We start from the raw sequence: 24,073 nt of genomic DNA, 5'->3' as shown, positions 1-24,073 counted from the left end.
GGACCCAGAGCACGAGTTAGTCAGACTGCTAGCATCTTACTGTTATGTAGCAGATCTCCATGCATGTAAAATAAAGCTGTTTTTTACTTGCTTACCAAGAACCTGGCGTGATTCTTCCAGCATATGTTAGAAGAGAAAAATCCTTCGACATAACTGGCGCCCAACGTTTGGGGCGGCCCCTGCACGGTGCGAATCGACAAAAAGAGAGACTGAAAACCTGCGCAGGTGAAGAGAGATCAGGCTCCCTTCAAATGAAAGACCTCCAACTGAAACAGGTTGAAATTAGAGGCCAGTCACTCTTTCCAGATTCAATCCGTGAGGAGGCAGCGAAAACAGGGCGGAGGAATCACGAATAGAAAGGTAAGCGGAAACGCTTTTTTTTCCTTTTTTCTAATTAGAAATTTTGATTTTTGTTAAGGGACTAGTCAAAGGAGAAAAGGGATTTCTTTTCTCATTAAGAGTATATGTGAATAAATTCCATATACAAGAGATCTCAGGTATAGGAATAGTTTCTCGTAAAAGAGAAATGGGGACAGGAACTAGTTGCACAAAAAACGACAATAAAACTGATGATGAAAAATTTATGTTTGATTTACATCCTAGAAACATAAAGTATCTAGATAGATGGAAAAGGGACCACGGGTTTAGTGGTTATTTAGATAAGTCAGAATGTCAAAATCTAGTAAGAGTATTACGGAAACAGGCAGGCAATAAGACAAAAAAACAAAAAAAGGTGGGGTTTCCCCAAGCACAGAAATGGTTAGAAGAAGCAAATAAAAGACATAAGGAACAGACTCTAAAAAGAAAGGGGTGTGGATATTCAAGTGAGAAAGAAGTGTATTTTATTCGCAAAGAGGATAATAATACTGTTGGGCGGGCCCATCAAAACCCCTCAGCACCTCCGGTGCCAATTCCGGACCCTGTATTGCCTCCACAGGTAGTTCCTGATCATGCCCCACCAGCATATCAGGCTGCGGGAGTGGACCACCCCCCCCCACAGGTAAAACCAATTATTGTCCATCAGGAGACAGACGACACTATTACATTACGCAGCGGTGTCACTCTAAAACAAAAAAACTACACAATTAAACAGAACGAAGACAACGCAGAGACTGAATGCCCATTGATTGAGGTGGCTAACCCTCAAGCTGGCACAGAAGGCGAGGGTCCTACTATTTTGGTCTACCGACCATGGACCCGCGATGATATCTGGCGGTGGAAGGGATTCCCCATCCACAGGTAGATATCCGAAAATTTCGTACGGACGTGGAGGGCATGAGGATAAGTTATAGATTAAACGCAATAAAATTTGAACAAGTAATACGACAGATCCTGGGGCCCGACTGGCACCTGATCTGCGGAACTTGGGACCCCTTACTGCCAGGGGAAAATAAACCCTTGCCATTTGACTCTGAGGCATGTGGAACCAAAATAAAAACACTCTTAGATGAAATAGACAAACATTGGAAACCCAAGGCAGACTGGACTTGCATCAACCAATGCATCCAATCAGACGACGAAACTGTAGATAATTACCTACATCGTCTGAGGCAATGTTTTGATGCTCATAGTGGACTAATAAAACCTGCCGACCAAAAAGATGATTCCGCCTATGAGCAACAGCTTAAAACGCATTCCTAAAAGGTTGCAAAACGGCCATTGCAAATTTCATACAAAAACACATGATCACACATAGGACAGACCGTCTCGCGTCCCTGATGGCCTACGCTAGGCACGCTGAGAAATATCTCAAAGAAAAAAAGGATAAGCAAGCCCAAACTTTTGCAATTAGTGAAAATGGTACCTTAATGTTAATTCAGGGTGCGGCAAATCGCGGAAGAGGGCGGGGTAGAGGAAGAGGCAGGGGACGGGGAGGCGTAAGCCACTCCGAGGACTTTGAGGGTAGACAACAGAGGGGCGAATGTTTCAAATGTGGTAAAAGGGGGCATTTCTCAAAGGATTGCAGGGCACCGGAGAGACCTACGGCCTCTTCCGGTGGTACCGCATGACTATATGACGGTGAAACTAACATAGGTGAAGGGTATGCGGAAAAAGAAGACATCGAAAATGAGGAAGTGGAGACAAGTGAAGACCTTGGGTGGGGTCAGGAAATGGATGAGCATGGCGACTATCAAGTTGTAAATCTAACGGCACTAGCGTCCACCATGCAAATGGAATCACAACCCGTGATTACATTGCAAGTCGAAGACAGAGACATAGACTTTCTGTGTGACTCCGGGGCTTCCCGGACGTTGATTAAAAGTACTGCGATATCAGCAGATGTAGTCTCAGACGACTATGTACTTGTAAAGGCGGCAAATGGCCGCATTTATAAGAAACCATTATCTAAGCCTCTGTGGTTTACCGACCCAGAAACCAACCAAACTATACGGTTCAGGGTAATCATTTCTAAAATTTGCCCAGTCAATTTGCTAGGGCGGGATTTAATGCAAGTATTTGGCATAGCAGCTATCCCAACCAACTCTGGGATGGTAGCAAAGAGAATCGAGATGGATAATGCGCTGCTGGTACAGGGGCAGGGTGATCTACATTACTGGTATAGTAACGATTTAATAGAGACGGGACCCCAAAGTGTTGTAGCGGATCTTATTAACTTGGCATTAAGTAAATACGGAGCGCAAGGTCCAACAGTGTCAAATCCATTACACTGCACAATGTACTATAGACAAACTATCGGCCCCAATGTGGAGTATGAGAAAAAATTTTTAAGTTTCAAAGTCACCAAAATAGTGCTGCATAGCCTTTTTTGGGACGCGCAAGGTAATTCCGCAGTCACATGTAGTCTTACCAGAAATATGCAGTTACTGTATAAAAATGATTTAACCACGCATGTCTCGGTCACAAAGGGGGAAGGGATGTCATGGTACCTCGTGGGTAAAAAAATAACTGAATGGGTGAGGTGGACGCCGGAACAGCTGGCAAGAAACGGAATTCTGGTCCAAAAATTAAACTGGGTCACGCAAGCCAGACCGACTGTACACCTCTGGGAGGATGAACCTTTACAAACCCCGGAGACGTTCTGACTATGTCTCCTTACCCCCGCAGAGGAGTCCCAACTGCTAGCAATCCCGATTTCATTATGGTCGCAGGGTCAGCACGACATCGGACTGATTAAAACGGCAGGGGAGGTAAAAATTACACCAAAAACAGAATTCAGGCCTCACAAACGGCAGTATCCCTTGAGTAGAAAGGCAGAAGAGGGCATCTTACCGGTCATCACAGCACTCTTGAAAGCAGGAGTACTGATTTCATGCACAGACTCACCATGTAATACGCCCTTATTTCCAGTAAAAAAACCGGATGGGACGTGGAGGATGGTACAAGACCTACAGGCAGTTAATGCTGCGGTTGTACCTCGGGCCCCCACGGTCCCGGATCCGTCTATTCTACTGAATGATATCCTTCCAGTGGATACCTACTTTTCTGTAATTGATATCAGTAATGCCTTTTTCTCTATTCCCTTGCAGGTAAATAGTAGGTTTTGGTTCGCATTTACGTTTATGGGCAAGCAATACACTTATACCAGGTTACCGCAAGGATACTGCGAAAGCCCAACTATCTTCTCACAAAAAATGTCCACAAATCTGGCTCAATTCCAACCCGCTCAAGGCTGCCACCTACTGCTGTACGTGGATAATATTCTCCTGGCTGCAACTACGGAAAAACTCTGTAAGTCAAAAACTATTCGTCTGCTGCACTTTCTAGCGCACGAAGGACACAAGGTAAATAAGTCTAAATTACAATTTTGTAAATTAGAAGTACGTTACCTGGGGTATACTATCTCTGGAAAAGGTAGAAGATTAGATGATAGTAGGAAAAGTGCTATTTTACACGCCCCTATGCCAACTACAAAAAAGGAAATGATGTCCTTTTTAGGTATTACAAACTTCTGCCGAAGTTGGATTCCCAACTATGCGGAAGAGGTACACCCGCTATCTGATTTAATTTTTGTAATGCCAATGGCGGCAAAAGATTTGCTGCATTGGACGGACAAGGCAGTACAGGCATTTACTAGAGTCAAACAACTAATAGCTGGGTCGGCAACATTAGGATTTCCGGATTACAGTAAGACTTTTATACAGACTGTAGATTGTAAACAGGGATTTATGACATCTGTTTTAATGCAAATGTATGGGGATAAGTTAAGACCTCTGGCATTTTATTCTAGTAAATTGGACCCCGTAGCAAGAGCATTACCACACTGCGTGCAGGCAGTGATAGCAGCGTTGGCAGTGCAAGCTTCTGCTACGTTGGTGCTATTCCATGACCTTACGTTAAAAGTACCACATTCTGTAGCAATCATCCTTTTGCAGGACAAATTAACATTTTTGTCACCTAGCCGGCATTTATCTTGTATGACCACACTGCTATCACAACCGCATATAACAATTAAAAGGTGCACTACCTTAAACCCAGCGACACTGTTACCTGTTGCTGAGGACGGTACCCCCCACGTTTGTTTAGATCTCATACACTCTAATGTTTTACCGAGGCCGGATCTTAAAGACCAACCATTACCACATGCGGACTGGACACTATTTGTGGATGGGTCAGCACGCAAAACAAAAACAGGCACAACGCAAGTAGGGTATGCAGTAACTACTGCTACTCAAATAATAGAGGCGAGACCGCTCCCCGGGAACTTATCCGCTCAAGCAGCGGAACTGATTGCTGTTACGAGGGCATGTCTCCTTTCTGAAGGCAAGGAAGTCACTATCTACACGGATAGTCAATACGCCTTCTCTACGGTACATGTCTTTGCCCAGCAATGAAAAAATAGGGGGATGGTTACGACCACGGGAAAAGACATCACTCACAAAGAGCTCATTCTTGACCTACTACAGGCTGTTCAGCAGCCACGAGGTCTAGCTATCTGTAAGTGTGCTGCCCATACCCGTGCCAAGGATCCCATATCTCTTGAAAACGCTCTAGCAGACAAGGCAGCCAAAGAGGCTGCCATGTCCCCTGCCTTCTCACTTGAAACCACACCTACAAAATTGCAGCCATCGGATAAGTTTGACTTACAGACCTTACAAGTCATGCAGGAACTTAGTACAGGGCAGAAAAAACAACGCTGGGCTAGGTATGGTGTCAGGCAAACAGATGGGATTTATGTAGGACCTAATGATAAATTTGTTTTGCCCACTAACCTTTTTAGATACGCAGCACTGGTTGTGCATGGCCCTTCCCATGTGGGCCCTGCAGCTATGGTTAGGATTGTCCATAGTATATTTTGGACTAAAGGTTTCATCGCATATGCAAAACGTTTTTGTCTCTCCTGTATACTGTGTGCAAAGTATCACGGGGGTGGGGTCAGAGTTGCCCCGGCGTCATTTCCAACACCCCCCTATTCGTTTCATACAGTATGCATGGATTTCATTGAGTTGACCCCAGCCCAGCACAAAAAATTTGTTCTGGTGATTGTAGATGCATTTACTAAGTGGGTGGAGGCTTTTCCGGTGACTCATCCGGATGCTCAAACGGTAGCTAAGATTTTGGTCAACCACATCATTCCCCATTTTGGACTACCCACACGCATCTACTCCGATAACGGCACACATTTTGTAAACCACATTATCCAAAAACTGTCCACAGTCTTTCAAATTGAACTAAAACACCACTGTGCCTACCACCCCCAGTCAGCAGGGTTGGTAGAACGCCATAATGGCATTCTTAAAGGCAAATTAAAAAAACTCATGGCCGAGACTCATCAGTCATGGATCACCTGTCTACCTCTGGCCCTCCTCTCCATGCGTACGACTCCAACATCAAAAGGAGTTACCCCATTTCAATTGCTGTATGGCAGACCATATTACGTACCGCAGTGGCAAAACCTATTGCCTGCGGAACGTGAGGGGGGTGAGGAGATAGCTGAGTACATGAGAAAAATGCTGACCAATACTAACAGCTGTTTACAAAATGATTGTTTTTCAGATTCAAAGGATGACAGAACCACGGAAGTAAGACCAGGCGACTGGGTTTGGGTCAAGATCATCAAGAGAAAGAACTGGGCTTCCCCCAAGTGGGAGGGCCCTTACCAGGTGTTAATTGGTACTCCAACAGCTGTCCGAATTAAAGAGAGAGCCTCCTGGATTCATTTAACGCATTGCAAAATTGTGAGACATTTTGATTTAAGTAATGATCTGGGTTCCCCTGAGGAACAACCAAACAACAGCGACCATGAAGGACAATGAGAAAAAATGGTCTTATTGTGGTATATTGCTTATAATTACTGTGATTGTAATATTTTTGTTTTGGCCATTTCTGTTTAATGATAAAGCTAACCGTTCAAAAAGAGATAAACTTACACACTGGCACCCAAACTTCAATACATACCAAGCTATACAAACTACATACGCAGTATCTTTGAATGTTTCAAATTGTTGGGTATGCACTGCAATACCTACTGTACATAATGGATTGATGTTGGAAACGATCCCATTGGGGGTAAATGAGACCTGGATGAGTTTAGTATTTGAAGCAGCAAATGTTAACTCAAAGAGTAAGGTAGCGCTGCAACTACGCAGCAGGAAAAAGGGAACAGTATGTTTCTCAAAAAATGGTAATGCAAATAAAGTAGGTCAAAGCCAGTGTAATGTAACCATAATTCACAAATGTAACGGAGATAACTCAGGATGTGTGACAAACTTTACTCCCATAAAAAAACTGGTGGCAGATCCTAATTTCTATGAGAAAATGATATCTGTATACAACTTATTGTTCTTAGGGATGTTAGAAGTAGATGATCTGCTGAACCCTATAAATGTGACCATTAAAGTAAAGGACTGTTATTTTATCTGTGGTAAAAAGGCCTATAAGTGGCTACCTTATGAATGGTCAGGAAGTTGTTTTTTAGGATATTTAATACCAGCTATTAGACATGTTGAGGGGTTACCCCAGGGTAAAATAAGAAATGCACGTTCTCTTAACAAACCTATTAATCCCGTAGGTAAAGTTGATGCGTCATGGATTTATCACCATGACTTAGCACATGCCAGCAGCAAAGGACTCTCACACATGGACCTTGGTGATGATGTAATTGCTGGAGCAGGTATTTTGCCTCAATATGGAGCTGTAAAATCTATCTGGGAGCTGAGAAAGCTGTCAAAACTGTTAGAGACTTTGAGTAATGCAACATTTTCAGCGCTAGAATTGGTGACGGACGAGTTAACGGCAATGAGAACAGTAGTGTTACAGAACCGTATGGCGCTCGATTTCACCCTAGCGGCGAAGGGAGGTACCTGCGCTCTGATCCACGAGGAATGCTGCTCGTTCATCCCCGATAATGGGCACGAGATTCAAAGCCACCTCGATTTAATCCAACAGATCTCTGAACTGGCTAAACCTGGTCCAAACCCCCTGACTGACTTTTTCCAAAACCTGTTTGGAAATTGGGGTTCTGTGCTAATGAACATTTTAATTGCTATATGTGTTGGTGCAATCATATTTTTGCTGTTTGGCTGCTGCTGCATACCATGTGTAAAAATGATAATATCTGGAGTTATCTCTGCAAATAAAACAAAAGAATACTTCTCACAATATGAAAAGGTGCAACCTGCACCTGAATCTGTGTAAAATAAACAGTATACAAAATGTTGTAAGGGGGGAAATGTGGAAAAATACTGGTCAACATATTTTGTATTCTGTACATAAAGGGTTAAGCAAAATAATATTTTCTGTGTGTTAACTAAAAATGTCTTTCTATGTGTTTATGGAAAGCAGAAGCTGACCTTTAGCTTAGCAAGATAACATTATCTACGTGCCTGACTGAGAGTGTCTTTCACTGTACTAATAAAAAGCAGAAGTTAATGTTTGACGGTTGATAAGAAGAAGTTAATACTGTAAAAATAGCTATGGAACAAACTGGTAAAAACAAGTTTTAAACTGTAATTTCCTCTGTACATCCTGTATGCAACGTGTACCTAAGAGCTGAGGGGTCTATAAAAGTAGGACCCAGAGCACGAGTTAGTCAGACTGCTAGCATCTTACTGTTATGTAGCAGATCTCCATGCATGTAAAATAAAGCTGTTTTTTTACTTGCTTACCAAGAACCTGGCGTGATTCTTCCAGCATATGTTAGAAGAGAAAAATCCTTCGACACCTAACAAACTTGATAAACCCTCCCCCATACTCTCATGCCAAGGTGTGAAAACTCTCACTGCAGTAAAGGATTCCTTGCAGTACATTTAACAAGTGACAAGTAGTAGGACTCTAAACTTAGTCTGTCTGCTACTTCCCAATGCCTTCAGTGTGAGGACTTTTCTCTCTCATGAATGATGCAGACTTAAAATGTGCTTTACTAGTTCAATTATTTCTGTCATGTTCCCCCTCCTTTTTTCTACTTCATATTTATTTATACTTTGATAACCAGGAAGGTAAACTGGTTCCAGGATCCTTTTCAGCCACAACATAAGCTGCACTGGCAAGATAATAAGTTATTAAATGCACTTATCAATACAAATAAAAAAATACTGACAGAAAGACATTGACCAAGACTGCATGTGGAACACACAACCAATGTGTGACCAAGTAAATCATTGAGCAAAATTTACTAGAATGTATACATTAATAATGCTTAACTAAATTATGTTTATTATAAATTCACTGTATGCACACACATTGTGTGTGTGTGTGTGTGTGTGTGTGTGTGTTTCTGTATATGTATATATTGTATGCATTTAAACACAGCTAAGTACTTCTGATTTCCTTTTCTTAGTGTTCTTAATACAAGGACACATAGTAAATGTATGTTAAAGTAACTTCAGCTGTATATTATGGTTGCTCTCTGACAATGTAAGGACTGACTCAAAGTTGGTAAGAATATCTTACAATGGATCTGCATGTACCAGATATGCATCCCCCTCTGGAAGGATGTCCCACAAAGCATAAAAGACCTTTTTTATGAACAGTATTAGTGCACCTAGTTGATAGGGTTGCCACCTGACTCTCTTTCTGCAGTTCTGGTGTGTGTGTGTGTGTGGGGGGGGGGGGGGTGTTGAAAATGGTAAATGCATTCATACTTTACAAGAAAAAACATTTACTGACTTTTCTCTAAATGTCACAGAAATCTTTGCAACTACTCGTAAGTTATCTTAACACAAACTATTATAAATAACATTTAAAGCTTAGAATTTTAATACTGGGTTGCTGCTTATGTAAATTTGTCAGAAGAGTTGACAATTTCCTTTAAACCTCTGACTGATCTAATCACTTTGTTTTGCTATGAAAGGGGAGTGTTAAGTTCTCCTCCCCTCTGCAATAAAAACAGTGGAAACAATTCCACAGCTTTCTTTTTTTATATCAGCTGCTGTGTTCCTGACAGCAGGATTAATTGCCCATCTAAGATTGATAACAGTACCTGACAGGGTAAACTACAGATTTAACTGTCTATGATATGTCATGCAGGTGGAGACTAACATCTCTGCAAAGTATGTAAGAAGTTGAGTTTTAAAAAAAAGTAGGTTGGCTTTCCCTTCCTTTGACTCCAATGCAAGGAAATAAAAGTTTTAAAAACTACAAGCAGATTTCTGGTACATACATAATGCTGGAACCATATTATAGTGAGAAAAGAAACCAAACGATTGAGTTAAACTTTATGAGAGGGTGGAGTGCTCCGTGTTGGAAAAATTGCAAAGCATATCTTTATAATTACCAAATAATAACTTATTAACAGTGTTAATGTTCAAGCAGTTAATTTTGTCTGAGTTTGTCCATCAAAACTTAATTTTCCCTTATGAAAATTCTCAGCAACTCCACTCTGTGTTTGTTGAATGTATCAGTCAATTCGATCTACAAATGTGAGTCAAAGGTCTTCCCGTTAGGGAACTTCCACTACCTTAGACCTCAGGGGACACATTTCCTTTACTGAACTCAACAACATAAAAATCATCGAGCTGCAAGGCCAGAAATTTGGAAAGTTTGGTCTCAAATAAATTATTCTGACTACTAAGCAAATGGCAAGTATTACTCATATTATCAGGGTCAATAAAACTGAAAGCTTTAGAAAACATTAAGTTTTTTAAAGATGTAAAATCATTACCAGATGAACCATTAGATCCTATTCCTTTCTTAAACTGACCTTTTATATTAAAATTACCTGGTCTGTTCACACAAAGCATTACTGGGGGTAGCCATAACTTCTATCTATGACTCTTGTACCTTGAGTTGGAATGTTAATAGAAAGCAGTTACTGAGACTCAAACCCCCACGTTGTCAGAGGTACTCATATTGTCCTTAATAATAATACTAGAATTATACCAGTAATCCTCCCGGTGATTAACTGCTTTGATGTCTGAAATAACCCATTCTTTACCTTTCATGTACTTGCCATCTCCATGTGTAGATGAAGAAGAAGGGAAGGAAGGCAACTGTGAATCCAAACACTGTGAAAGTAGATGCACTGCCTGAAATATGTAAGTTCACCAGTAATTCTTGTTGTATTTTGAGTCAGCAGATCACTCATTGAGGGGTCATTAACTTTGGGAAACAAATCTCCACATGCCTGTAGATCCATCCTCAGCACTGCTGAGAAGATGGCATGCTCACAAAACTTGATAAGCCTTTCCTTCTGGATTATCCTGTTTACTGGACAGTAGCACAGGTGTGGCTTTTCCCTTCACGGACCCAACCTAGTTACAAGACCTCAAGGAAGTCACTTTCTTGGAAGTGGTTAGAGTCCAAAAGTTAGAATTCCTGGTGTCGATTCTGGTTTAGAAATAGGTCCAAAGGACTTAACTGTCTGCTGTCACTGTAATTCAGTTCAATGTCAAGTAGCCTATGGATACTTTGTGAACCCGAGGTAGATGAGGTTGACCCACTGTATGAATGTTTTAGTAAAGCTCAGTAAGTAGAGGTTTTGATCATGTGGTGAGATAGAATGCAGGTGTTCTGACAGCGGAAGCAACTGACAGTAAAAGCAGACTTCCTGACTTGGGACCAGCTTCAGGCCCAATTGCAGGTGAGATTTCTTGTTCTATATTGCCTAAAGGCCAAGTTCTGGCAACTGTAGAGGGAGAGGCGTAACACTGTAGAGAGGCCTGCTTGGCTATTACTTACGAGATGAGACTTGAAAATTTTAGTCGATAGAGAACAGCTGGTTTTCTTGAAAATTTTCCCCTATTCAGTTACATCCATAAGTTTTGTGAACATATTGTGAGTTTGCATTTCATTTGTTTGTTGTTTGTTTATTTATGTATACTTTATTGAACATGTTCATCTGACTAGGCCAGCTGCCTATTTTCAGGTGAGATCCAAGGTGGTATATTAAGGGGAAATTTTGTCAGGGTTCTATTAAAATTTCCCTCCTTTTTGATAACTGAAATGTGCTCTTTTGCATCCATCTGAGCTAAGCCAGCTGAGATCTTGGTTTAACATCTCATCTCAAAGTTTACATACTCAGAGATGCATCACATGTATCTGGTGTGCAAATTAGAAGTCACAGTCTTCTGATCTTGCATCATCAAATATGTGTACAACATCTGTTATAGTTGCTGTTAATATACTTATATTCAGTGCTGTGTGCTTTTGCAGGGCAGGCTGCAGTTGAAAAGAATGACCTTTAGTGGCTGTTTAAAACAGCGATGATAACGGGATCTTTTTTCTATATATTAGTCAATATGTTATGACTCCACTGAACCACCTCACAGATATGTGCTAACCTTAACCTTAAACTTAGTCCTGCCCCAACTCCTACTACTACACATTAGGTCAGTTAGCCATTTTCCAAACATTACAACTAAACAAGACACACTGACGTACAACAAACACAAACACACGTGTGCACATTATACTAAAGTTATTCCTCCCCTACCGCCTATTCTAACCCTTACCCATGGACATTTTCTCTCTGACACAGACATATACAAAAGCAACACTAACTTTATCCCTTTCCAGCCCTCAATGTGGTAGTAACCCACAAACAACTGCACTCACTCACATTCATTTTGAATGCCAAAACTTTAATTTTAGACAAACATTATGTCATTGTTATCCACTCTCACTTACCTACATTTGATAATAAGTATTTGACTTTTCTTCCACTTGACAAATCCTGCATTTGACCAAGTGTGACACCCAAATCAGTATTTGACATAAACAATGCACAACTAAATGTACAGTAACCATATATCTGCCTGTCTAGCTATATAATCTATCTACTTGACTGCCTGTCTACATGCTTCTCTGTATAAAATAAACTTGAAGCACACAAAATACTGAATAAACATTACACTGTATGTTCGTAGTCCACAAGAAAAACAAAAGTCAGATTATCACTTTCACTCCTTTACTATCGGAACTTCATCAGAAATACACTATTTAAACATCCAGCTATTTAAATACCAACAAACCCATGACATCACACTACAATTAAGAACACACAAATTAATTAAAGCACTAGTAATGTAAATAGTGGTAGTAAAACTTCTTCATCAAATGATTTATACCACAATAAACAATGTGTGTGATAACAATCTTAACAGTTAAAAATAATCTTAATTTGTTTATACAAATGTATATTTTGATAAACTTTTGATAGAAATGGATTCATTTAAACTCGGACTGACATCAGCCCTGAGAAAGACTTGCCATTTCAACTCTAACATCTCTAAATAATTATTACTTAAATCAACAAACCAATTAGTATCTACTTGTTGTAAAACTAAAAAATTAAATTTATGAAAATGTTCACAATTTAAACTATGCTTTGCTAGTTCATTGTTCAAATCCTTATTCTTGATGGCTCTAAGATGTTTCCCCATCCAACTTTTGAGGGTCCTAGAATTCTTACCTACATAAAAATTGTAGCAAGACCCACAAATTGCCAAATAAACCAAACCTACACTTCTACAGTCAAATTTATATTGAGGTTCAAACAGGAACCTACAGTGCTTGAACAGAAAACTGCTTTTAGGATAAATGAACCTACAGAATCTGCACCCTCCATAGGAAAATGTACATAAAGGTGAGGTGTTAACTGTTGTAAATTTGTCTTTAACTTTTTTCTAATAAAGACTTCAAATTTGATGTCGTCTTATAAATAAATTTAGGCTCCATACCCACTACCTCACTGAGATCCCTGTTCCCTAAAATAACCTTCTAATTGTCCTGAATGATCTTTTTAAGCTGTTCCTCTTCCAAACTCATTGGAATTGGAAAGGCTACAAATTTTTTGTCATTACACTTATCACTTTAATTGTGCTTGACTTTGGGAATAAATCCTAATGAAAGAATAGGTGGGTATCTATCCATCCTATAGAAGATAACTACATCTGCTATCTTCCTTAACTTGGTCCTGGGATACATCCTTTGACTAAACATATCAATCAAGACATTAGCTTCACTGATAAAACCTTCATGGTTACTTATAATGCAACTCAATCTGACAGTTTGGCCTCTAAAAATATTGAATTTCATATACTCAGGGTGGGAGCTAGAAAAATGAACATAATTGTTGCTAAAAGTCTTTTTTCCTGAAAATGCTACTGGAAAAATTCTTCTGCACAATATCAAATGAAAGCTCAATGTCCAAAAGGTTAATGGTGGTACCTATACAGCTTACTTCAAAATTCAACCACCTAACACTGTTGTTCATTTGTAAAACAAAATTATCAAAATCTGTTTTACTTCCCTTCCAAATAAAAAACAAATCATCTATGTGTCTACGATAGAAAGAAACATATCTGAACAAAGGTAATTTGGACAAATAAAAATGCTCCCACCAACACATTACCAAATTGGTGAATGATGGTGCTACATTAGCCCCCATTGCTACTCCCGATATTTGTTGATAAATTTTAGACTCAAAAACAAAAAAAATTGTTGTTGAGTACTAATCCTAACAAAACACAGATAGTTCTGGAATCTGAGATTCTGATCAATCTTTTTCAAATAAAATTCAACAAATTCGATCCCTTCATCCTGATCTACTGAAGTGTAGAGTGTTAACATCAAGAGTACATAAAATAATATCATTATGTTGAACTTTAAACTTACTAATTTCATTCAGAAACAGCCATGAATCCTTTAAAAATATCTGCTAGCTTGAACTATAGGATTTAAAATGTTGTCTAACAAAAGTGAAATATTGACTGTTTTGTTTTTAGGAGAACTCACTATGGGTTTTAACGGTGGCCTTTTTTCATCTTTGTGAATCTTTGGGATCCCAAATAGGGATCCCAACTCTGGTTGCTCCACTAAACAAAAATTGTAAAGTTCCACAGTCAGACAATTCTGATACAATAAATCTAATAAAGTTAGATCGATCAAGTGCGACACCCAAATCAGTATTTGACATACACAATGCACAACTAAATGTACAGTAACCATATAGCTGCCTGTATAGCTATATAATCTATCTACTTGACTGCCTGTCTACATACTTCTCTGTATAGCTGTCAGTCTGTCCATATATATACTTATTTTACATTTGTTAACTGGGAAAGTCCGACTGGACACAGGTCCTTTTTTCAGCGGAGGCTTTGGGAGAAAAGCTCCAGCAATAAGAAATTCAATCATTGTAAAAGTTACAGTAATAATATAAGAAAATTCCAGAAGAATTCACAATCAGCACAAGTACAATGTTGAGCAATACAGTTCTTTAGAGATTACAGTAAGATAACATGTTATATAAAAGTATATGCATTTAAATAAACGGAGTGTATCGAATGGAGTAAAATAGTACCCAATGGGCAAGATGTTAAATATACTGAGGTTAGAGTTACCCATGAGAGTTGCAAGAACAGAGTCAGGTGTCGAATAAGTGAGTAGTTAGGAGCTTTTTAAATTGTACTGTGGAGCAGACAGAGGTAATACGGGTTGGCAGTTTATACCAAATTTTAAGAATGACGTTTGAGAAGAGATATTCCCCAGCTAAGTTATAAGCTTTGGTGGTTTCTAAAAGGCATTTATTACTGGAACGGAAGGATCTAGAAGAGGTGTATAGTTGTATAAGATTTTGGAAAGCAGGGATTTTATCCATTTGATGAAGGATTTTGTGGGCAAAGGTTAATTGTTTATAGTGTAGCAACTGAGGAAGTTCTAACCGTTTTAGTTGTTTAAGAGCTGTACAGTGATGTGACCTATATGTGGCAGCTGCTGCAAATTTGGCAATTTTATTGTAACAAGATTCCTGCTTGGTAAGATCAGTTTTGTGGAGGTTGGTTAGCACTGGGGTAGCATACAGGAGAGTTGACAGGAGGTGTTTAAGGGCAATGGTAGCTTTTGTTTCTAATTAAAAATTGTTTGTTTCTATAAAGAAGACCTAATTTCTTGTGGACCTTCTTAATGGTTTGAGCAAAATGAATGCTGAATTTCAGATTATGTGGATGGCTATCATGATCCCTAGCCATGGTTCCCCCATACAGTAGCAGCTATACCCGGTTCACTTTGTTTTACAGATCCCCCGCTCCCATTATACACAATTATTTATCTTCCCATTTTTCCAGTTATGCTTGGTTAGGTTCTTCTTATATGCCTTTTTAGACACTCCCTGAGTCCTTCTCCATTTTCGAGGCACAGGTCTCTCCCACCATTCCTTTTTACAGCCTTTCTACACCACACACACTCCCCCCTCCCCTACTGCTTCTTTCACTTTCCGGTTTGATTGGTTTTAATTTTTATACATTTCTTCCATCATAGCCATCCTTAGGCACCCAGTCTCCTGGCCCAAGTCCGGTTCTTTTATATGACCACCGGCCACTCAGTGGATGGCTTTTATGTGCCTTAGTCACGGTCTCCCCCATACAGCAGCAGCTACACCAGGTTCTCTCTATTTCTTATTTTTCACGGCCCCCTGTTCCCATTAACAACAGTTTTTATAATTCATTATCCCTTTTTCAAAAATTTCTGCACCACCACCTTTAGGTCTTTCCATTACACGTGGCAATACGACCGTTTAGATCCACTTCTGGTTAAAGATTAGACCTCCCCCACTTATGGTCCAGTTTTACGATCCTAGACATTAAGGCTCCCTCTCCTTTCATATTTCAATGCACTGTGCTCCCTCTGAGCCAATACTTTTAATCCCAAGCCCTTTGCCCATCTTTTTGTTCTTCGTTATTTGTTTAGTCGCTGGGCCTCTCCAGCCGCCCCTGCCCTGCCTCCTCCCTCTATCTCTCTCTCTCTCTTCATTTTTTGAGCCATCCTGAAAAAGATACCTTGAAAAGCAATGCCAACCTTCCAGTTGACTCTAACCCCCAGCCACTACCAGTGCGATCACACACCCCAGCCCGCATATAATCTCTCTCCCCCAAGAAGATTCCCTTGGTCTGTATCATTAAAAGACTCAGTCCCTTGACATCATCTCGATGAGCACAGTGCTTTTATTTGTGCTGGGCTGTGTTTGATTAGAGGTTTTAATTATGTACTTCTCGCACTATAAAGAATGAATCAATGGAATATGTTTATGAACTTTTGAATATGTAGGTTAACTCAGCAAGAGATTGTTTTTGAAATCTCCCTATTCCATCGTGGACATTACAATGTTTAGTTACTTCGGCTGTTTGAAAAAAGTTTAAGCAACCCATGATACAGTGATGTGATGTCAGCAGGGCTCACCCAATCATAATAAAGGGCACACTCACCATATGATTGGTCCCCCCTGACACAACCACCCTCAAGCTGTATAAACAGACGTGCAATTGCTTGTTATATTCACACTCTGGAACAATGCTTTGGCTGGCTCTAATAAAGAACACCCAAGAAGAAGAAGAAAGACTGTGTCTGCGTGTCTCCTTTCCAAGCCTTTTCTACTGTTTTATCTATTTGGACTGTACATCTTTTAACTTGTCTTTGTTTCTCATGGTTCACTGTTGTCTACCATGTTTGGGCTGCTGGTGATTTTGTCTTATGTTTGGTCTGCTTCTGATTTTGTCTTTCAGTGGGGTTCAGCCCACTAATGGCCACACCACTGAGATTTTATCTGGTTCCAGCGCAAACAGAGCCATGCTGCCTCCCCTCTGAGATTTTTATAAAAGAACTCGTCCATTAGGACAGTTCAGACTCCACAGGCAGCCACCAACTCTATCTATCCCACAGGTAGCCACGTACACCACTAGGACCCGTATTTCCTAAGGGACCACATGGCTGGTTCTCAAAGGTTTCTCCCCAAGCTGCACTCAAGGAGTATTCTTAAGCTATTATTGTCTATTTTGATGCCTATCAGTTTAGTGTGTGTTATTGAAGTGATAATAGTTTTGTTTTTGGAGTCTATGTTGAAAGCTAGGTGAGAGGAGGAGTATCCTGTGGGATAGAAGAGAAGGAGTTTAGTTTTATTGGGGTTTAGAATGAGATAGGAATTGGTGAGCCACATATGAAGTTACCTTTCAATCTAAATAAAATTAAGCTTGACCACATGGGAGGAATAAAAAATGATGCAGTTATTGAACAAGATAGAGCTCAGTATACTCATGTAACCATGTCAATTGCTATATTGGACCCAAACTTATGTGATGTCTAGCATTCTCTGTAATAACCAAATGAGCATGTGACTAGTTGTATAATTATACAGACTATAATATAAATGCAAAAGACTGAAGACAAAATTCCACATCATAGAATAAAATGACATCAATCCCCTGGAAGTACATGTTTAAAATATATACACTGTCACAGTACACACTCACCATCTTCAAATATAGCTCCTATTGCAAAGGATAATTCAGAGTTGTGCTCAGCTTTACAAGGGAACACTGCTCTTGCTCTTTTTGTTTTGAAACTAGAAAAAAACAGTGAAACTGTAATAGCATAATTCTTTTTTGAAACAAGAAGCAACTTTATTAAATTATCATGTATGACATAAACAATCTTACATTTATATAAATGAAAATAAACCATACCGACACAATCTCAGTTGCAAACATTATACATTACAAACTACGCCGACATAACAGTAGCTGTAAACATTATATATCACTTACAATATAACCAGTCAGTGTTCATCAAACATTAAATAGCTCAATCAAATTCTGCTTTCTTTTAAACCTCGTTCCTTCTCTGCATGTACTGATCCCACACTTCCATTTTTCCTATGTAATTTGCTCCTAGCCTTTTCTAAAGATCCCGATTTCAGTTGTTTTATCTCTGTTACTATCTTTGATACTACTAATAATAGACTTCCATTTCCTAGTAATTGCTTTTTTGGCAGCCATCATAATTAGATTCAGCAAGGCCTTAATATGTATAGGCAATTCAGATTCTGTATCATAGCTCAAAAAAATAATTTCCTTAGTTACACCAACTTGCTCACCCAGCATCTCTGACAGAGCAGTCCGCAGGTAATCTTTAAAGTCTGACAACTCATTACACTCTCAGAAAATATGTTCCCAGTTGCTTCTTTCTTTCTTCTCCATCACAGCTCCAACATTTGCTGTCTACATGAAGAAAATTCTTTGAAGTCTACTTGGGGTATACAAACACACATGTAAAACCTTGCAAGTAATGATCCTAACTCTTTCTAGACTTTGTTGCATATTTGGGAGACATATATATCCCACATGGTTTCTTTGTGAATTGATTATCTAATCTCTCTTTCCAATACTTTCTAACCTCATTTGATTGAATCTTATAGTTATCATGCAATATTTTGTATGCTCTACTAATTATTCATTTCTTAATGGCAACTTCTGTTCTAGATTCTACTGAAACCTCTTCTAGTGCAGGTCTTTCATTAAGGACCCCCCCACTTATTTCACCTTACTTATACTCTGATATCAATCCTTGATAGGAAAGGCAATATCTAACCTGCAGTACAAATAAGTTCTTGGCATCTTCCCATTCTATTACCTTTCCCTCTCTAGTTATTTGCTCCCAATACCTTGGCACCTTTGCCAATTTTCTCCAATAAATTCCAGCCCCCTCTTGCCGATTGTCTGTATGCCTAATTGCAGTCATCTCTATTGGTAGAATCTTCTTTCTCCATTCCAATGTTGGCTTAGTTCTTAGAATACTTTCTGTAATTTTATGAAAATAATATTATGTCTGGTTATTGCTATTCTCCTTAAAGGTCTGCATCCAAAATCCAAGTCTATCCTTGTTTCTTGAGCTTCCCCCTATTTTATCTTCATCTCTTTAAACTTTGAATTCTAGATTTCTGCTTATGCTTTGTATAGGAGCCTTAACTGTGTTGCTCTGAAATACCCCTTCAAAACAGGTAATCCCCATCTGCCCTGTTACAGTGGAAGAATCAGTTTATCCCACTTGATTCTTGCCATCTTCCCTCCCAGATAAAATCCTTCAGCTCTTTATTAATTGCTATCTACAACTTCCCTTCTGGTTGATAAAAACATGACTGGCCAGTGTATAAGACTAAAGGGACTAAAACATTTTAACTGCTTGTGTCTTACTATCCATATCCATATAACAAAGCTTCCATTTTCTCATTTTTTGTATTATCTTTTGTTTAGTCTCTTCCCACATATCCTTAGCTGCACACCTGAATCATTTTTAATCCATAATCCTAAATACTTCATTTTATCACATCCCCATAAGTATGGATATTGGTAAGCTAATTAGTGTGTGGGTACATAATTTACCGCTATTGCCTTTGTTTTAGCTTCATTAATTTTGTATCCCGAAAAGATGTGAAAATGTTTCAATATGTTCCACAGTACTGTAATGTCCCCTTCTGGTTTTGTCAGGTATAAAATAATGTAATCTACAAATACAGCCAGCTTTTCTTGGCAACCATACTAACTATATCCTTGAATTTCTGAGTTCCTTATTTTCTTTGCCAATGGTTCTAAATATAATGCAACTAACAAAGGGGAGAGAGGACACTCCGCCTGGTTCCTCTGCTCAATCAGAGATCATCAGAGAGGTCTCTACCCACTTTAATTCTTGCATCTGATCCCTCATATATCCTCCTAATCAACTTTACAATTTTATCAAGGAATGTAAATGCTTCCATTGCTCTGTTCATAAAGTCCCAGCTTACTCTGTCAAATGCTTTCTCTGCATCAAGCCCCACCAACAACAGTGGTATTTTCTTACATTCTGCTTCCCTCTGGATAATCAGTGTTCTGTTAATGTTCTCAAATGTTTGCCTCCCTTTCCCAGACCCACATTGCTCCATATCTATCAATTTTGGCATCACCTTTGCATTTACTTTATCCATTATACACATAAACACTTTATAATCATGGTTTAGTATTGAAATGGGCCTGTATGATGCTGGAACTAATAATGGATCTTTATCCTCTTTAGGTATTACATCTACCACCACTTTCTTCCAGGATGTTGGTACTTCTCCTCCTCTTAAAATACTATTAAACAAAACTTTCCAGATCTTTATCAGTTTTTTTCCCCCATCCTAGCTTCTAAACTTCTACAGGAATGCTATCTATTCCTGGGGATTTTCCTGTAGATTGGTTATAGATCACCATTTTTATCTCATCTCCTCCTATGCTAACTGATAGTAACTGAGCCTCCTCTACTTCTAACCTTGGCTTATTTAAATTCTTCCATAAACGCTTCCATTTGTACCTTTTCTTGATTCCCATACTTCTCTGCTTTATACAGGCTTTCAATGAATTTCTGAAATATTTCTAATACTTCTACAGGATCCCTTGTTATCTTCCTTGTTATAGTCTCCCTAAGAATTGCGACAACCTTTTCTACTTTCTGTTGCCTGAGTAGTTGTTCTAAAAGTTTTTGTGTTCTAGAGTTATTATCAAAAAAAAAAAACAGCAATCTTTCTAAATTAATGCATAGCATACCTCTCAACCTGGAAACATCAAAAATCTGGACAAGGACCATGAAAAATAGGTACAAATCTGTACACTGATTAACATATAATTTGCATACATAATTATGTAACCCCACCCACTCCAATGGAATTGTGGGATAAACAAACGCAAACTGAACAGAACTAAAATATGGCATCAGAGCCCCCCTGCAGCCATTCCAATGTCTCATTACCTGGTTATTTTGCCCTATTTACCATAAACACTATAATGTGCATACTGCTTTACTTCTACAATGTTTATTTGAATTCATTTAAACATTTTATTTTATATTTTATAGCATAAACACTATTCGACCTCTGCTAAACAAAGCAATACAGTCTCACAATGAAAATAGACTTGGCATTAACTTCTCTGCCGAAACTCACATTCATTGAAACAGCATTGATACCTACATTCAAAGAAAATGCATCTGGCCAGTGGTGGATAAAGACTAGCTTTGGGTGTTTTTAAATCATAGCCCCCTGCACACAAAACATACATGTGTTCTTTGATACACCTTCCTGACAGTATTAAGTTATATTCCTCGTATAATACAGCACACTTGTTACAGCGCATTTTAGAAGTAAAAATCACATAATTCCACATTAAGGAGATATATAACTAATGAAGAGGTTGCTGCAAGCAAACAACTTAAGTCTTCATTGTTTCATCTACAAATAAAGTGCCTGTTGCCCTTGAGATATAAATTGCATATGTTGCATAAAAATGCTAAGCTAGTAATATTACAACAGGGAATGGATGGCAAACTGATAACAGGTTCATAATTACTACGTATTCTCCGCCAAAGAGGACATTTTCAAGGCTGCAAAGTACAACAGAATACAGTGTCAGCAATCTATCTACATGCTGTGGGACTAGAACCCACAGCCTTCTATATCAAAAACAAGTATTCTATCTGTCATACTACTGACAACACAAACACACCATAAGCAGCATTACACATCTCTCCCCCTGAAGACCTATGCAGCATAAGAAATCTGTAAATAGCCAACATTTATTGGGAAGAGGACAAAAGCCCAAAACCAGGGACACAAACATTGCTTGTATGATCTTAGAAAAGTTGCTACTATAAAATGTTTTGTGTTACCAACCATGCATTTCCTGACAGACAGAAAGACAAACGTAAATGGCTATGATTATTTAGTGAATTAAGTTCTCACTGGATTTGCCAGAAAATAATAATTTTAAGAGGAACAGACCAAAAGTATATATATGACAAGAATATATGAGCCAAACATTCCAGACAGAGAGAGAGACAGACACAGACAGACAGACCATGAACAGACCTTATAAAATGCAGATAACACAGCTTGAACAGACCTTGCAGACTGCTTAATTGCAATTGGCTAATGGCTTGAACAGAGCGGACCTTACAAAGAATTGGCTAATGGCTTGAACAGACTGACCTTGCTTAAAATGCAAGGTGTAAAGTACACAACACTTTGGCCCAGCAGCACGTAGTTCTTTCATGCTTAGTTCTGATAACATTAACATCTTAAAATCGATGTTAAACAATTGGCAGTTAACAGTAAATCTACCAAAATCATTATAATTCAGATATTCAGTAAATTCATTAAAAATAAATTGTGGGCCCTTCCAGATGTCCAAGGATTGAGGAATCTTCCAGGTAGCATCTCCACATATCTATCTGATTAAGAAAAACGTTCTTATTTTTGTCATACAATAGAACCTGATCAAAATATCCCATGAAAATATCAACATATAAAAGGTGCAAATGCTGCACTCATGGCAGTACCTGTTCGTTGCTAAATTTTTATTAATTTATAACAGAAAACATTGTTAGTTAAAACCAGCTCAGTTGACTGAACTAATATGTCATTAAATTCAAATGAATACAAATCAGCTTAAGAGAGCTAATTTCTAATGGCAGCCTGTTGTGTATTATTGTAAAATGCACACAGTTCTTACTTTCACAGCAAAAAGTTCTCTAACTTCTCTCAGACAGCAAAAGCAGATAAGATACACTTACACAGCAGATAAAATAAAATCGGGCTTTCATACAAACAGTTCCCGCCCAGAACTGTGTGCATGAAAGTCCGATTTTATTTTATCTGCTGTAGGAAAAAGTTTAAACAGATTCTCTCCCAGACACACACGCCTTACCTGTAAATAATTCCCATCCCAGCAAAGTCCCAAGCCAGCAGCGAAAATGGCAGCAGATTTAAAGCAAACAAACTTAAGTCCCAAGCCAGGCGCCAGCACATTAAGTCGCAAGCCAACAATGAAAACAGCAGCAGATTTAACCTCAAAGCCAGCATTCTTCTCTCGGCAGCAGTTTCAGTCCAAAACAGCATTCTCTCAGCAGCAGCAGTAACATCTTCACTCTTCAAGTCTTCAGTTATTTTCAAATTCTTCTCGGCAGCAAAGCACTTCCCGCCTGCTCACAGCCAGCCGGAAATGATGACGTGAGCTCCTTGAGCTCAATTCCGACTGGCTGGTAGTGCTGACGGAGCTGACGTCATCACGCACGTGATGACGTCAGCACTGACAGCGCGAAAATTAAAAAAATAAAAAAAGAAAAGGAAAGAAATCGGAAATGAAGGGGTGCCACTCGGGGAATCGTGGCACCCCTTAATTTGGACCCCAAAACTCGGTAAAAACCGAGTAATTCGGGACGGTTGGGAGGTCTGATGCATAGTATTTAGGTAATCCCTTATTTCCTGTTTAGTATGCTGCAGTCACTATTTTGCAATACTTTAAATATGTCAGTCCCTCTAAATAATTATTGTTACTGCTTAACCATATCTCCCTTCCTTTTATTTACACCATATTTTTAAACTCCACTTCAATTTTATCCCACTCTCTAGCTATATTTTCAGAAGAAATGTCTATCTTCTTTACTAGCTCCACAATAATCTCCACTACCCATTCCTTAAATTCTCCTCTTTGCAGCAGATAGGTGGAAAAGTGCCAGTGTCTCAGTTTTATTTCATTACCCTATGTTTTTATTTCAGTTATTATTGGCACATGATCTGGAATAGTTGTTGGTGCATATCAAGACCTTCAATTAAATGCACATGTTCCTGTGAAATGTAAATTCTGTCTAGCCTAGCCCAGTTTTTGTATCTTGGGGAATATGTAAATTCACTCCAAACTCCTAGTACTAAATTCACATCTTCCATGCCAAATATTTTCATAAATTTCTTTAAAAATCTACCCTAACTTGTTATATTTTTCCTTCAGGTCCTCCAGACACATCTTCACTATTGCAAAGCAAATTCCAGTCCCCACCTATAAGTAATATTCCTTGCTGAAAGCTGATTATTTCTCCCTGGATTTTCTTAAACTTC

The 24,073-nt window shown here is 39.0% G+C and overlaps 1 protein-coding gene across 1 annotated transcript in view; it reads right to left on the bottom strand.

Moving 5' to 3' along the window:
* ARHGAP10 (Rho GTPase activating protein 10) overlaps positions 1 to 24,073 on the bottom strand; it is a 2,173,597-nt gene that overhangs the window by 38,329 nt on the left and 2,111,195 nt on the right. The window contains exon 24 of the mRNA XM_044063456.1: positions 17,643 to 17,734. Coding sequence (XP_043919391.1) covers positions 17,643 to 17,734 — 92 coding nt within the window. The remainder of the gene's footprint in view (positions 1 to 17,642; positions 17,735 to 24,073) is intronic.

This window comes from Protopterus annectens, chromosome 2.part1 (assembly GCF_019279795.1).
Source record: "Protopterus annectens isolate FY-2018-M chromosome 2.part1, PAN1.0, whole genome shotgun sequence".
Classification (NCBI taxonomy): domain Eukaryota; kingdom Metazoa; phylum Chordata; order Ceratodontiformes; family Protopteridae; genus Protopterus; species Protopterus annectens.
This window is presented reverse-complemented; position numbering and strand designations above follow the sequence as displayed.